Source organism: Thunnus albacares, chromosome 7, assembly GCF_914725855.1.
Source record: "Thunnus albacares chromosome 7, fThuAlb1.1, whole genome shotgun sequence".
NCBI lineage: Eukaryota > Metazoa > Chordata > Actinopteri > Scombriformes > Scombridae > Thunnus > Thunnus albacares.
Window position 1 is genome coordinate 23,724,673 of NC_058112.1, and position 14,759 is coordinate 23,739,431.

At 39.5% G+C, this 14,759-nt stretch overlaps 1 protein-coding gene across 2 annotated transcripts in view; it reads left to right on the forward strand.

Moving 5' to 3' along the window:
• The window catches only part of tmem117 (transmembrane protein 117), a 48,427-nt gene extending 35,453 nt beyond the window's left edge, over positions 1–12,974 (forward strand). For both annotated transcript variants that reach the window (XM_044356802.1, XM_044356803.1), the window contains exons 5-8: positions 2,763–2,860; positions 4,780–4,939; positions 8,072–8,201; positions 9,265–12,974. In XM_044356802.1, the coding sequence (XP_044212737.1) occupies positions 2,763–2,860; positions 4,780–4,939; positions 8,072–8,201; positions 9,265–9,926 (1,050 nt within the window). In that variant the 3' untranslated portion in view covers positions 9,927–12,974. The remainder of the gene's footprint in view (positions 1–2,762; positions 2,861–4,779; positions 4,940–8,071; positions 8,202–9,264) is intronic.
• Positions 12,975–14,759: the final 1,785 nt, after the last annotated feature.

Consider the following 14,759-nt stretch of genomic DNA (forward strand, 5'->3'; position numbering starts at 1 on the left):
TCATATCAGAGTTCATATCGGAGGGAAACTGGGATTCTTCTGAAAGTTCCAATATATTCGTCTTGGCACTTAAGACATGTCTAATAAGTGTCTGAAAACCAAGCAAACATGGACGCCTCAGGTCATCCAAAGTCCGTCGTTCAATGTAACTGAACCCGAATCGAGTGGATATAACCTAATTTTAGCAATGCACAGTATTTAAAACCCTCATAAGACTAATCACTTATCATGCAACATTCCTGAGTTGTCAGATGATGGGGATGCTCGCAAGCCTTGCAAGCATTCACTGCTCTAACATGAGAATCTTTCTAATCCCATCCCTTCCCATCCATCTGACATACAGTAGCGTGAACGCAGCATAAGCCATATGAAAGTGCAGGAAAAAGCAAACAAATAAAGATGTCTCACATCAGCCAAATTATGTTGTTGAAGGTAATTAAACCCACATTTGGTAGATATATTACTATGTTGTTTATGCACAGACTTTAACCCTCACATTTGTGACATGAATTTCCTTTGCATCATTTGCTTAGTCTAAACTCCAAATTCTTTGGTCCACTGGTGGGAAAGATTTAAAGAGAGCATTTATTCATCCGTCTTCTTTTTTGTGTGTAGTAAGCATTACAGCCTTGCAGATCCACTACTTTTAGCCATGTTTTCATGTCACAAGTAATTTAATAAGTGTGCTTAAATCATATTTATGACCATATATATATATAGATAGATATATATGGAAGATAGATATAGAAACATGGTCTAGCGCCACACACACATCTAATTTCCAGGTCAGGTGTATCCTCTCAGCCAATAAGGCACACAGTTAGAGCCCGCTGTGCCGATCCGGTTCAATCTGCTACCAAATCCTCAGAGTAACATGCGGTTTGATCTAAGGAGCGTCAGAGGAAACAAGGAATGCACAGGGAGGGACAGAGTATATTGGAGGAGAAACCTACCTCTGTTCATTTGTCAACATAAAGAGAGGAGGAGAGCTCCAGCGGGAGTGGACTACCTGTGGTGGGAGGAGTGGGGCTCTGACACCGGCATGCACACAGCTGAGACAGCTTGACAAGCTCCCTCACCGGTCACATTAGTATTCTACAGTACATACTGCAGAGAAAGAGAGGGGGTGGAAGGAGAGACGGGAGAGGAGGAGGAGGAGGAGGAGGAGGAGGAGGAGGAGGAGGAGGAGGAGAAGGAGGAGGGAGGTAGGAGGTAAGAAGTGAGGAACAGAGGTGAAGGGGAAAGGGAAATGTAGAAGTCTGGTCGGAAGGGAGACGTAGGAAGAAGAGAGTGAGAAGGTGAACGAGGGAGACAGAGATGTGTGTTTGTGTGTGAAGGAGAAAAGTTAGTCCAAGACAAAGTGCTGATTCCAGAAATTACCCACAAGGTTTTTTACATTTGATTAATTCAACAAGGCACTTTGAAGATGACCTCTGTATCTCCTCTGCATAGAAGATTTACAGTGTGTCTTCGCTAGATGAGTGGACAAAAAGTGTCTGTTTTTGCAATGCTGCAACACCAGAAACATCTCACTGATTGCCTGATTCAAACCCTTTTTTTTTCCTACACAAGCTACAGTATCTGCAGTGAGGCGCTTTATTGACGAATTGACCTTGCCTCTGCAGCGGCTCAACACAAAGAATAGTGTGCGTTTTTGTACTCATGTGTAAAGTACTCTCTGATACAGCATCTGCATCCATGTAAGAAAATCTACACTTGATCTCTTTTAGTGACAGTTAGGTTGACGACATGAAAACATTATCACCAATTGAAAAAGACAGGTGCAACTACATCATTAATAATGAAACAATTAATTAGCATTATTTATTGTTTAGCATTATGTAGCATATGTATAATTCAAGCGTATTGGTAATGCAGAAGGTAGAATATGTATACACATTCAAATTAATACCAATACTACTACACATATGTTTCTTTCTTTTTTCTTTCTCGTTTATTTTTTTACATACCCTGACTACATGGCCAAAAGTATGTGGGAGTATGCAAAAATTGAACATTTCATTGAGAAAACAATCTCCTTGAAAAAAGATAATCTGTTGCTGTAACAGCTACATCTATGCTTCTGGAAAAGGCTGTCTGTAAGATTTTGGAACCTGGCTGCAGGGATTTCAACACATTCAGCCACAAGAGCATTAGTGAAGTCAGGCACTGACGTTGGATGATAAGGCCTGGCTGGCAGTCAGTGCTCCAGTTCATCCTAAAAGTTTTGGATGGAGTGGATGGATGAAGGTCTGGGCTCTGTGCAGGCCAGTCAAACCATGTTGAAACAGGAAAGACTATTACCCAAACTGTGGCCACAAAACTGGACGCAAACTTTTGTTTAAATCATTGTACACACAAACTGTATCATGTATAATTAAGATTCACCTCAACGGAACAGCTCAACATTTTGGGAAATACTTTATTATTTGCTTTCGTGCCGAGAGTTATATGAGAAGATTAATACTGTTGTCATGACTGTATGGTACATATGCAGTTAGCTTAGCTTAGCACAAAGGCTGAAACTACTAACTTGGCTTTTTTCAAAAGGCCTGGTGTCTTGTTGTCACTATGAAGTTGCCAGGCAACCAGCGGATACTCCAGGAGGTCTGCTCCCAGCTAGAAAATACCCCCCTCACACAACCCCTCCTAATACCAATCTTTATGCTAAGCTAAGAAAGACTGTCATCTGTCTTAACTTCCTCTACAATTCAACCTTCACAAGTAATCAAATAATTTAATATGCATTTTGGTGTCTGCAGGTGACAGATATGATGCTTCAGGATCAGCACTACCCAGCTTGGGGCAAAGCTGCCAGAAGATTCTGGAAACAAGGCAACAACAGGATTGTTCTCTTCTGGTATGTTGTCTTCTCACCCTAAGATGAACTGTCTGTGAGGCCATGTGAATCTTTTTTTTTTTTTTTTTGTTGCATGGACATGATAAGATTTCAGACCAATTTCTCTGCCTACCAGCTAGCTAAACGCATTATACATTCCCTTGTAGATGTGTGTGTGCTTGTATGTGTGTGTATGCATATATGTGTGTTATGTGGTCTCTCCAGCCCATCGCAGGGTTACACGCAGTCAATAGCCGTGTTAATCTTCCCTCATTCAGTGTCAGCACCTTTAATTAGAAGAACAGGGTGAAAATCAATGGACACAGCAAGGTCGCGGGGCAAACCATAGTCCTGCCTTTTACTTCTCGTACCACAAGCTGCGACCCCTAAATAACTGCTAAACAAATGCTGCAACCCATGTCTGATATGCCCATTACGAGACAGCCGAGTAGAACGGTTCCTTGTTTAGATGTATTACAACACCAGTGCACAGTCCCAGCAGTGTTCATTCACCAAAGTGGCTCAGTGCTGTCAGTCAAATACGACATGCAAACGCCTCTCTAGTGGTTCATTTTAGGGTCAGAGTGAGACGTGAAGGACATTTGGCGCAGAGGATACGGTTGAAACAGTTTGACATCTGCTTGATATGTACACAGTGAGTTCGAGACATAGACATTTCAAACTTCAAAGACAGTTTGGCCACAGCTTTTAACATTTCCATTGGCAGGGAGCGTCATGGTAGCTGAATGATTACAGAGCATGCCACATAACTGCAAAATCCCTGGTTTGACTCCGCCTAGGGACCTTTGTTGCATGTCATACGCCTCTCTTTCGTTCTCCCTAGTTTCCTGTCTACTTCTCTACTACCAGCTGTCGATTAAAGGCGAAAATGCCCAAAGACATATCCTCAACAAAAAAAAAAAAATCCTTTCGCAGAATTGATTCACCTGCAATTAGAATGCAAGCAGACAAATGCTTCTGTGACTTTTTCTGCAGCCTCTCATTTTATTGATGGATGCCCTGACTCGCACTGTCACAATCAATGTCGGATTTGACGAGCTATTGTTTGAAATTCAGCCGTTGAAATATGATTGATAAATGTGTCAGTAGATATATCCTGTCAATACGCGCTGAAGGGTCGTGGCAAATTGTAAACGACGGTGCCAAAAGTCGGCCATGCAGAGGAAAAGAAAAAACCACTGTGGAATAATAAAAACCCTCAAAATGTATCTCCCTAACTGCTGAAATGGGATATGAGCTGGCACTCACTATCTGCAGTGCAGCCAGCCAATGTGTGGTGTGAGAATGCACACAACAGCACAGTAATCACTGGGTGACATTGAGACAAAATACACAGTGGAGAATAATACTAGCCTTTGTCATTGTTCCTCTCTTCAGATTGCTGAGAAATTTTCCAGTAAACAGTGAATGTAGAATTACAGCAATATGACATAAACAAAATTCAGACGGTGTGAAGGAACACAGAAAAAAAACACAGCAATCACTGCATGCAGGTAAATGAAATATTTCGGCTCATGTTAAATATGGAAATATATGGAAATATGTATGCAGGAGGGTTTTGAATTGCATTGTCTCTGCATCCACGAACAGACAGTTGTCCTCTACGCACATTTATCTTCCTGGAAGCTCTATCTGTTGCCATTTTTCAAATCCAGGTAAAATTATTGTTCAATACATTATTGAGTCTATGAAAAGTGAGAAACTTAATAGCGCTTGATTTATCTTTTCTTGCGTTTGACGTGGTTGAGCTGTTTGTGTTACGAGATATACAATATTAACCATGCACCTCATGTAGTTTGAAATTCTGAAATGTATTAAAATGTTTTTTCAAGGTCTGGTATTTTTCATCTCTTTCTTCTTCCTCTCCTTCTTCCTCCTCTCCTTTTTCCTCTCCTCTCCTCTCCTCTCCTCTCCTGCAGGACAGTGCTCATCTCTCTGACGTCAGTAGTGGTTCTGGTCATCAGCACTGACTGGATCAGCTGGGACAACCTGAACCGAGGTTTCCTGCCCAGCGATGAGGTCTCCAGAGCCTTCCTGGCCTCCTTCATCTTGGTCTTCGACCTTCTCATTGTCATGCAGGTAGACCGCTCCCCTGTGGCCAATTAAAAAAAGAGGGAGCTGGGACGTCTCTTGGCTTACTCCTCTACCCATCTTGCCAGTTCCCCCTTTCCTCCCCTCCCTCCCTATTCATCAATGGGGCACTGCGGCACAGAGCAGTGAGAGGGGTGTTTGATCACTCTTAGTTGGCATAGACACAAATGCAAGCATGCACACATCTACACCCTGTATGTGTGTGTGTGTATATATATATATAATATATATATATATATGTTTACTCGTTGTTTACTCCTACACATGTCCTATCCTTCAGTCCTTCCATCCCTCTTTCCCAGACCTCAGCCATGATCTCACCCTTTCCTCTCTTCTCCCCTGTGAGCCTAGTTTATTTTCTTTAATGATGACTCACAAGATTGGAGTTTTTCTCACTTTTTCTACCCCCCCCCCCCCCCCTTCCTTTTTCCCACCCAATGTCCTCCCTCCCACAGGAGAGTGTGCATCAATAAACCCAGTGTCAGTGGCTCATGAATATGCAAATGTGTTTGTCTGGGCAAAAAAAAAACCAACAAAAAAAACTGTGTATTGAGAAAGAAAGAGAAGGAGAAGGTGGGTTTTCTTTTTGTTTTTTTTGTTTTTTTTTGTTTTTTTGTTTTTCGCCACCAGTCCAGGAGCCAGAACCGCAAGCCAGTCATCTATGTAGTTTGACTGTGAGCCTAATTCAACACGGCTCCTCCAAATGCTTAATGAACATATTTCACTGGGCCTCGTTGCTGGATGTTAGAGGACACGTTACAAGGCTAATATTTGGTATCTTTTAAATGTACATTTCTACTCTGTTGATTATGCTAATTACTAGGAGACTGTGATTACATGGGAGAACATCTTCTAGTGTTATAAATACACCACACCACAGAAACCTGGCAAGGACACCATTATAATTCCCATGGTAATACGTATTAGAACAACTGCACCACTAAAAGTGATTTCTAGAGTTATTTATTGAAACAGTTCATTATTTTAAGGAGGGCTTTGGGCTGCTCTGGCCAGTAATTACTTCAGAGTGTGGTGTTTTTCTCATTCATTTACCCAATTATTGTGATTATGCAGATATATAGAAAGAGCTCAGCATACAGTTTGCAAGCATCTCCTTACACGGATGCTGGTGTCTTGCTGAGGCCAGCTTTTCCAGCTTCCTAACCGTATCACCTCCCAATTACATCCGCAGACCTATTGTGACATGAATGTGCATGCTCCCTATTTTGACATCTCCGTTTGACTCCCCATGCCGGTCTGGACCCTCGACTCCCTCTCCCTTTAACTTTGGGGTATATCATTCCCCATTCGCCCCATGGATTTGACAGGCCCTTCTCATTTTCTGCGCAGTGTACAGCAAGCACATTTACTACAGTTATTTACGAGAGGAGTTAGCTTGTGCCGTTACAGGGCCCTTGCACTGGCAGCAGTCACTACGCTCCACCAGAGTTAGTCAATAAAAATTCATCCGCCACGGCCCTCCCAACAGCTTAATTCACCTCCATCTTGGAGAACAGGGTGCCATAATTAATCTCTCACCTCCATGAGAAAAGATGAGTGTTGTTGTTCTCAAACTAATTAATGCCCCGATTAATGACCTGTCTGCATTTGCCTTCAAGCTGGATTTTACTTTTTTTACTTTTTTTTATATAGTTTTGTGTGTAATTGTGCTGTTTCTCTGCATTTTCCCTGCTGAATGTCAGATTTCTATGTCCTTAGTATCTGCATATACACATTTACACATGTGGATGATATGTGGATGTACCCTGCCAGTTTACTCTTCCTATATTTGGCGTAGAGAGTCATTATTTTGTGGGAGGGAGGTGCATGGCTTAAATGCCATGCCTGTTAGTGCTATAGCAACAGTTACTGCAGCTATGAAGGAGGAGTAGAGGACTTAATTAATATCTAGGGGGACATCACCAAGCTGTTATACTGTTCATAGATATTGGCATGGGAGATCATGATCACATGAGGATAGTGATTTCAAACATGTGGTGCTAATTTCATGCAGCAAGACACTCTGTGCAAATAACAGGAACCGAGGGGAAACATAGCTAATCTGAAAACACTGATATTATGTGTGTCTTGGTTGTTTCCAGTAACAGAGATTACAAAAGCTAATTTCCAAGATGATTAAGCCAGCTCAGTGGAACAAAACTGTTTTTAAACATTTTAATTTTCATCTCTCCATCAGTCTCTGTGTGGGTGATTCTCATTAGTTGCATCTGTTTACCATTTTTTTTATTATGCACTTGTTTTTAAATACGGAAAGTGATTAATTACATTTGCTTTAGTTACTAGACCTGGTTAGATTCTGATGGCATTGCTCCATTTTGAGTCCATAAAATGTTTCATGTTCATGTATATATTATTTAGAGCAAAACAACACTGTTCTTGCATTTAAGTTCATTAAAAGACATTGTCTTCTTTATTGAAAGATACAACTCCAGCACCAGATGTTATAAAGAGACTTCTTATAAATATGTGGCTTATCTGACCTATTACATTAATTGCAGGGAACATAACACAAACAAGTTGCCAGTTTACATTTGTTGAGACAATTTGAGACAATAAACAAAAACAATCAACAAATTCTTCAAAACTGAGAGCTATTTTTATTACACTCTGAATCATTTTTTTGTAATCATTTTTGCCATTTATTAATGTATTTCTTTCATTTATGTTCCTAATCGAGAGTTTTGACTGCTTTTTGCTGGAAGCCACTCACCACAAAATATAACAACATACTTTCAAAAAGATCTAAGTGACACCAGGGCACAGGCAGCTTCTAAATGTCAGTTTAGGGTGCCTGTTGATGTGTTTTGACGTGTTGAAATCCCAGTGCACATTAGTACAATCCACCAGCCTGTAAACACACAACGTAGTCTAGCTACAGCGACTGGCATGTTTGACCTCCTGTCAGTCTCCACAGAGACTTCATATAAGCTAATATGAGAAAGTTCAGCCAAGTGTTCAACATCCAATAAAGCACAAAACATGGTTGACATTTGACACGTCGATGTGTTTATTAAAATGTGTTGAATTTTCTTCAGCTAAGGCTATAGTATCACTGTTACACTAACTTTATATGATTGTGTGTGTGTGTGTGCTTTTCAGGACTGGGAATTCCCTCACTTCATGGGGGACCTGGATATGAATCTACCAGGAATGTCGACCACGCATGTGAAGGTCAAGCTTCCTGTCTGCAAGCGTATCTTTAAAGAGGAGTACCACATTCATATCACAGGTACAGGCAGATATGGGCACAGCTGCTGCATACAAACTACATACAAACCACAGGGTCATTTCATTGTTTCATAAAAGGTACCTCAAGCTTTCTCAAGCAGTTATTAACAGAGTACACTAAACACCCACAGTCATAAACTGATTAAGTAGCAGAAAGAAATCAAAATGTCCACGAGGGAGACATAACTTTGGCCTATTTCTGAATTGTATATTGAATACCAAACGTGCTGCGGCTGCTCTAGTTTTCATTTTCCCTGCATGTGGGGAAGAGTTTGATGGTTTAACCACGGCAACCATTTATAATACATGTGTAGCTGATGTGGCACTCAGGTACCTCCACTGCTGGAATTGTGCTTCCCGTTCCTTATGTTTTTCCTCACTGTACGAGACACATTTCTCATCGTCCTTCACGTCTCTGTGTCTTAATGTTCTCGGAGAGCGAGTGTATTTCCTATTTAAAACCGTCCTCACGGTTTCCCCATTTTGTTCCACCGCATGCACACAGTGACTCGCAACCATCAAGAGAAGGCAAAACCAATGTTCCTGTGCTAAATGTTAAGCTGTTCAAACGCTCAGTGATTCGCGAAAGGTTGTTAACCCTAATGCATTGCATATCCATTAAGCATTATGGAAATGTCTCTGGCACGACGTGACTGGTTTAACTAAAAGCTTATTAACAGCATATCTCGGGGAGAGGAAGTGAGCGATGTCACATATAACCAGGGAGACATCTGCCTGCTATCAGTCAACCTGGGGAGATGGCTGTCTCATGGTAATGTAGTGATCTTGTTAGAAGATACTGTAGAGGAAGTAGTACCTGCAAATGGATCTGTATGTCTCAATGCATGAGCTATATGCAAAGGGAGAATTCCTGATAAACGAATGTGACAGCATATCCGCCTGTCTGACTCGGCCCTCTAAATCTTGTTTGGAGTAGGCTTGCAATGTTCATCAATCAGCTTGTCTGTTAAATTGTCTGTACAGTACATGCATGTTTATTCCTTGCTTATCTGTCAAAGATAGCCTAGTTTGAAATCTAATAGAAGTCACATGTCTCCTTACAGGAAAGTGGTTCAACTACGGTATCATCTTCCTTGTGCTGATTTTGGACCTCAACATGTGGAAGAACCAGATCTTCTACAAGCCCTACGAATACGGTCAGTATGTTGGTCCTGGTGAGAAGATCTACACAGTGGAGGAGCCAGACACACTCAGGAACTTCAACCACAGCACGCTCACCTACGAGTGGCGCTCCACCAACATCGATCCCAGCACCAACTCAACCTACGTGGAGCAGGACATGTTCCTCCACAGCCGCTACATCGGAGCCAGCCTGGATGTCAAGTGCCTGGCCTTCATTCCGAGCCTAGCGGCGTTTGTCCTCTTCGGGTTCTTCATCTGGTTGTTTGGGCGATTTCAGGATAGCGAGACCTTCACGGAAAATCAAGACAAGACCTATGAGCGGATAAAGAGAAAGTCGCCGTCGGAGTACAGCAAAGAGATGGGCGTGACACCGGAGGAGATGCACGTGACCATGAGTGATAGTCTGAAACGATCGGGAATGCCCATGCTACTCTCGGTAGATGGGCCACACTTTGGAGCGACACCTTCTACTAACTCTACTATTTCCACGGAAACCCAAGAGACACATCCGAGCATTGTGATTGACAATGCAGCGCAGGAGGAACCAGCAGTCTCTTTTGATGTCCACAAACTATCTCCGTGACCTTATAAACTTTGAACTATACAACTGCAGACAGGATGGATATGAGAGCCTTGGAGGGCTCAAGATGTAGTTTGTGACGATCTTGAATTGTTGCTTTTAATCTATAAGATCAGGCAGTAACACAAGAAGGATGTTTAACACGGGTGACCATGGGATTCAAGAGAAAGACAAACTGATGGTGCAAGATTTACAAGCTAATCCTGATGGCTACTGCAGTTGTATTGCTTAGAATATGTATTTTTCTAAAACAGTCTTTTTAAAAGCCTCTAAAATGGCAGCAATTCTGATAACAAGCAGATCTTTTAAAACTGAATGCAAACTTTTAATTGACATGGTGCTCGCTTGGATTTTGCATTTTCATAATTCAATTTTGTCAACTATTTTGGTGCCTATATCAGAGGAGTATTTCTACAGTCATGATAGCGCAGTCAGGTGGATTTTAATGTATCACACAGCTACAGTAGTGCCTTGATATTTCATATGTTGAGATACAGACAGAAATCTGACAGTCTATACAACTATAGGCAACAAAATGGAAGATGTCCTAGTTATGGTCTGCTATATTAATGTCTTATATATGCTTTCATATCATATGGACAGCTGTTACCTCGTTTGACTTCACCATTTTAATTTATTCTCTTGCAGCATCTCGCTTACTCAATTTCAAATGTATCACTCTTGTTTAAATTACATGATTGTGAACATCAATGTACACTGATGACCTATTCATATCCCCTCACTTAATATTAGGTGGAGAGCTAATAAATGCAATCAGCAGAGATCAAATAGCAAACCAGCAAGCAACCTCATGATTGCTTATGTGGCTGCTGCATCTGGACTGAATACCAACTGAGTCAGAAAGGTGGTTTTGCCCTCGGCATAAACATACCATTGAAGTGCAAGGGAGGCTTCTGCTCCAAAGCTCAGGGCTTCTTTATGTCTAGATAAACCTTACAAGTTTTAGAGGCAGTTTTTCAGTCATGGTAAATGCATGGAAAATTGTTTTATTTATTTGAAACATGATCCTACTGTACGAAATCCCAGATTTCAAACTGAAAACTGCAGCATTAATCTTTACATTGGCTTTGACAGTGTTCGCTGCACACACTTGGCATATTTTCTTGTGCTACACAGGTTATTTTAAAGATGTATAATTTGGGTTTTTGTTCCAAAAAAAGTGTGCCCTTTTAGTTGTTTTCTGTAAGGTGCAAATACTAACTAAATCATTACTATATTACTAAATGTATTTTTCAATTTCAGTATGTCACATTTCAACTCAGATCTAAAGGATCACTTTGCATAGTTTTGTGACCAAAAATACCAAATAATACTATAAATAAAAGAATACAAATAATAAAATAATACAAATAATACTTTGAACAAATGTCATTGCATAAGAAAATATACTATTTAAAGTGGATATATTAATCATAGACAGAGTGCAATGTTATCTTTCTGTTTCATTATAATATACTGTAATGTACTAGAATAACCTGGAATATTATTTCTCTAAAAAGAGGGAAAAATGACAAATAACCGCATCCTCAGCTGCAGCCCATTCCTGACAACATTTTTTAAACTAAAGATCCAGTGGTCACCAAACATTACAGGAATATTGAGTCTGGAATGTGCCATTGGGTTAATTATAGACTTTTACAGTGTTTAAATTATGATAAATTCGAATCAATTAATTTGACACATTTCAAAAAGCCATTTTAAATTAATTACATTTACACTTAAAGTAGGGCACTTATGAACTCAAACTATCACAGAATTTGCCAATTAATCATTTTATTTCCCTATTCTGTATTTCAATTATGGATTAATAATTGAATTTCAAAATGTAATACAAAATTCATTTAAAAAAAGGTTTTTAAATTTTGACATTTTGATATTCCATTTACTTATGTGTCTGCCTATCATATTCCATCTCACGATATATTTGTCTGCTGGTTAAACATTTAAAATTTCCATTTCACAATTGCTTTAATTTAAAGACGTCTCGTAAATTTTAATATGTGTAAACAATGTGTCACCTAAAAGTTAAATCCAGAGTCCAATCAGCTGAGCTCTGTCTAAAGGAGATAAAATGAATTGTGAGTTGGAATAAATCAGGCAGACATATTGGTACATAGAATAACAAAACATACACTTTCAAAAGCATTTTTATTAGTAATTTTGCAATTCCATTTAAATTGTCACTGTTAACAGCATAATAGCATTAATAATTGGCACATTTAATAATATACTTTATTTGATTGTTAGTTTATTAATACAACATCATACAACATACATTTTATTATGATTGATTATAATGAAACACTGTAAAACTATATAATTATTTTGGTGGCACACACCAGACTCTATACATGATTCCTTGTGTGTGCATGTTAGTGTGTATGTCTCTGTGTGTGTATGTATGTGTGTGTGTGTGTGTGTGTGTGTGTGTGTGTGTGTGTGTGTGTGTGTGTGTGTGTGTGTGTGTGTGTGTGTGTGTGTGTGTGTCCAATTGTGTCTGTAAAGGATGTTTTATACTTAATAGTGCATGTTTGTGTGTGAGTGTGTGTGTGTGTGAGTGTGTGTATGTGTGCGTGTGTGTGTGTGTGTGTGTGTGTGTGTATGTGTGCACTGGAAGCTTGTGAAGTGCGTAGGTGTTTGCTACTACACTTGTTTTTGACAAAGGCCATTCTGTGAAGAGGTCAATTTATTTAGCATAATTGGTTTGCAGCTCTTGGTTCTGTAATTATCCTTTTATACATTACTGCTCTATGAAGACATTAGATATTAGTGTTTCACCAAAGGGCAGAACCTCTTTAGTCTTGAAGAGGTTCTGATATATTTCTAATGTATTGTGCTTAGGTTAAAAGTGAGGGATTCCTGTATGTTGTTGATACTGTTTTTCATTTTTGTTTTGTTGCAAAACTGACACTTTGCATAAATTCCTGCGTGTTTGTGCATTTTTAAATTGGAGGAAAACTCCTTTCAGTGTTTGCTCAGTGTACTGTATGTCTGTTGAACCTTGTATTACCAATAAATTAATACATGTTTTGTATTCTATTTTGTTTTGACAACTTTGTGAGACCCAATAATATCAGAATATTTTTGAACAAGGTTGCTGATCTCATTATGTAATTCCCAGTGAGAAAACTTCTAGTTTACATTTTTATGCTTTGAGGATAGTTGCCAAGCAACAGCACAGGTCAAGCTTCTTGCAGCTGCTGACCCAATTAATATGGGCGATATGAGGAATAATGATACTATCTTCACAAGGACACTTGAATATGTAGCCTGCATACACATGACATCCGGCTCAGATTAGTACAACTCCTGCTAGGGGCCTGTCACTGTTTGATTTATGCCAGCGGGAAACAATTTGAATTTGTTATGTGCTTTCTTCCCTGGCAGGATTTGTTTACAGGACATGTATACGTGTAAATGAGTTAGAGATTAGATCCAAAATGTCTGAGGAAGGAAAACTAGACTGATCGCTGACAGAATTAACACAATGGTACCCAATCTGGGGTCGGGACCCCTCCAAGGGGTCATAAGATATATCTGAAGGGATGTAAGATGATTTATACAACAAAATATAGAGAAATTATAGGAAAAACATTCTCTGCCACAGAAAATGATTTAATTTCTAATCTTTTTCTAATCTTTTGGTCTGTGTCAGTTGGTCCACCACTTTGGTCCTGACTGAAATATCTCAGTAACCATCAATAAATGGATTGCCATGACATTTTGTACAGACGTTTATGGTCCTAGAGGATAAATTGCTTCTGACTTTGGTGATCCTCAGACTTTTCCTCAAGTGCCACAATGAGGTTGACATTTTTGTCTCAACAACTAGATGAATTGCTATCACATTTGGTACATACAGTTTATCCATGATAGATATAGATGATGCTGAATCCTAAGGACTGTGATGATCATCTGACTTTTCCTCTAGCGCCACCTTGAGATTTATATTTGGGGATTTGAGATAAACAAAATTTGGATTGCAATGAAATTTGGTTCAGACATTCATGTCTGCCTCAGGATGAATAGTAATAACTTTAGTAATCCTCTGACTTTTCATCTTGTGCAGTTTTTAGGTCAAAATGATTCTTTGTCCAATAGGCTACTTAGGTTTATATCATTCCCATCAGCTTCAGCTGTACTTTGTATTTTAGTCAGATGTAAGCATGGTCCTCCAAAATCAATGCTAAAATAAACTAAACTAAGATGGTGAACATGGTAAACATTATACCTGCTAAACATCAACATGTTAGCATTGTCATTGCGTGCACGTTAGCATGCTGATAGTAGTATTTATCTCAACTTCACAGAGCTGCTAGCATGGCTGTAGAATTGTAGTCTTGTTTTTTTGTGGAAAAACAGGAGTTTCAGTTCAGTCAGTCAGAACCAGTTCATATGACATGTCCGACCACAACAGAAATCAAAAGTATTTACAGTTGTTCTGAATGGACACACTCGAAGGTGGTTTGAAAAGCTGGACGTCATGGAGATGGTGTAGACGTGATATCACTTAAATGCAGGGACAACATTGCATATTTTTAGACAGTTTCTCCTGGACGGCATTTATAATGTTACATGCAGCTGTTTACATTAAAAGTGACTGAAATGGTTATGTGAGGATGTAAAAAGAGAGCTACTGCAACAATTTAAAGGTGCAGTGTGTAGAATTTAGCGGCACCTAGTGTAACGGACTTTGCAGAAATATAATATTCATAAGTATGTTTTAATTAGTGTTTAATCACCTGAAAATAAGAATTGTTGTGTTTTCATTACTTTAGAATGAACCCGTTATATCTACATGGGGAGCAGGTCTAC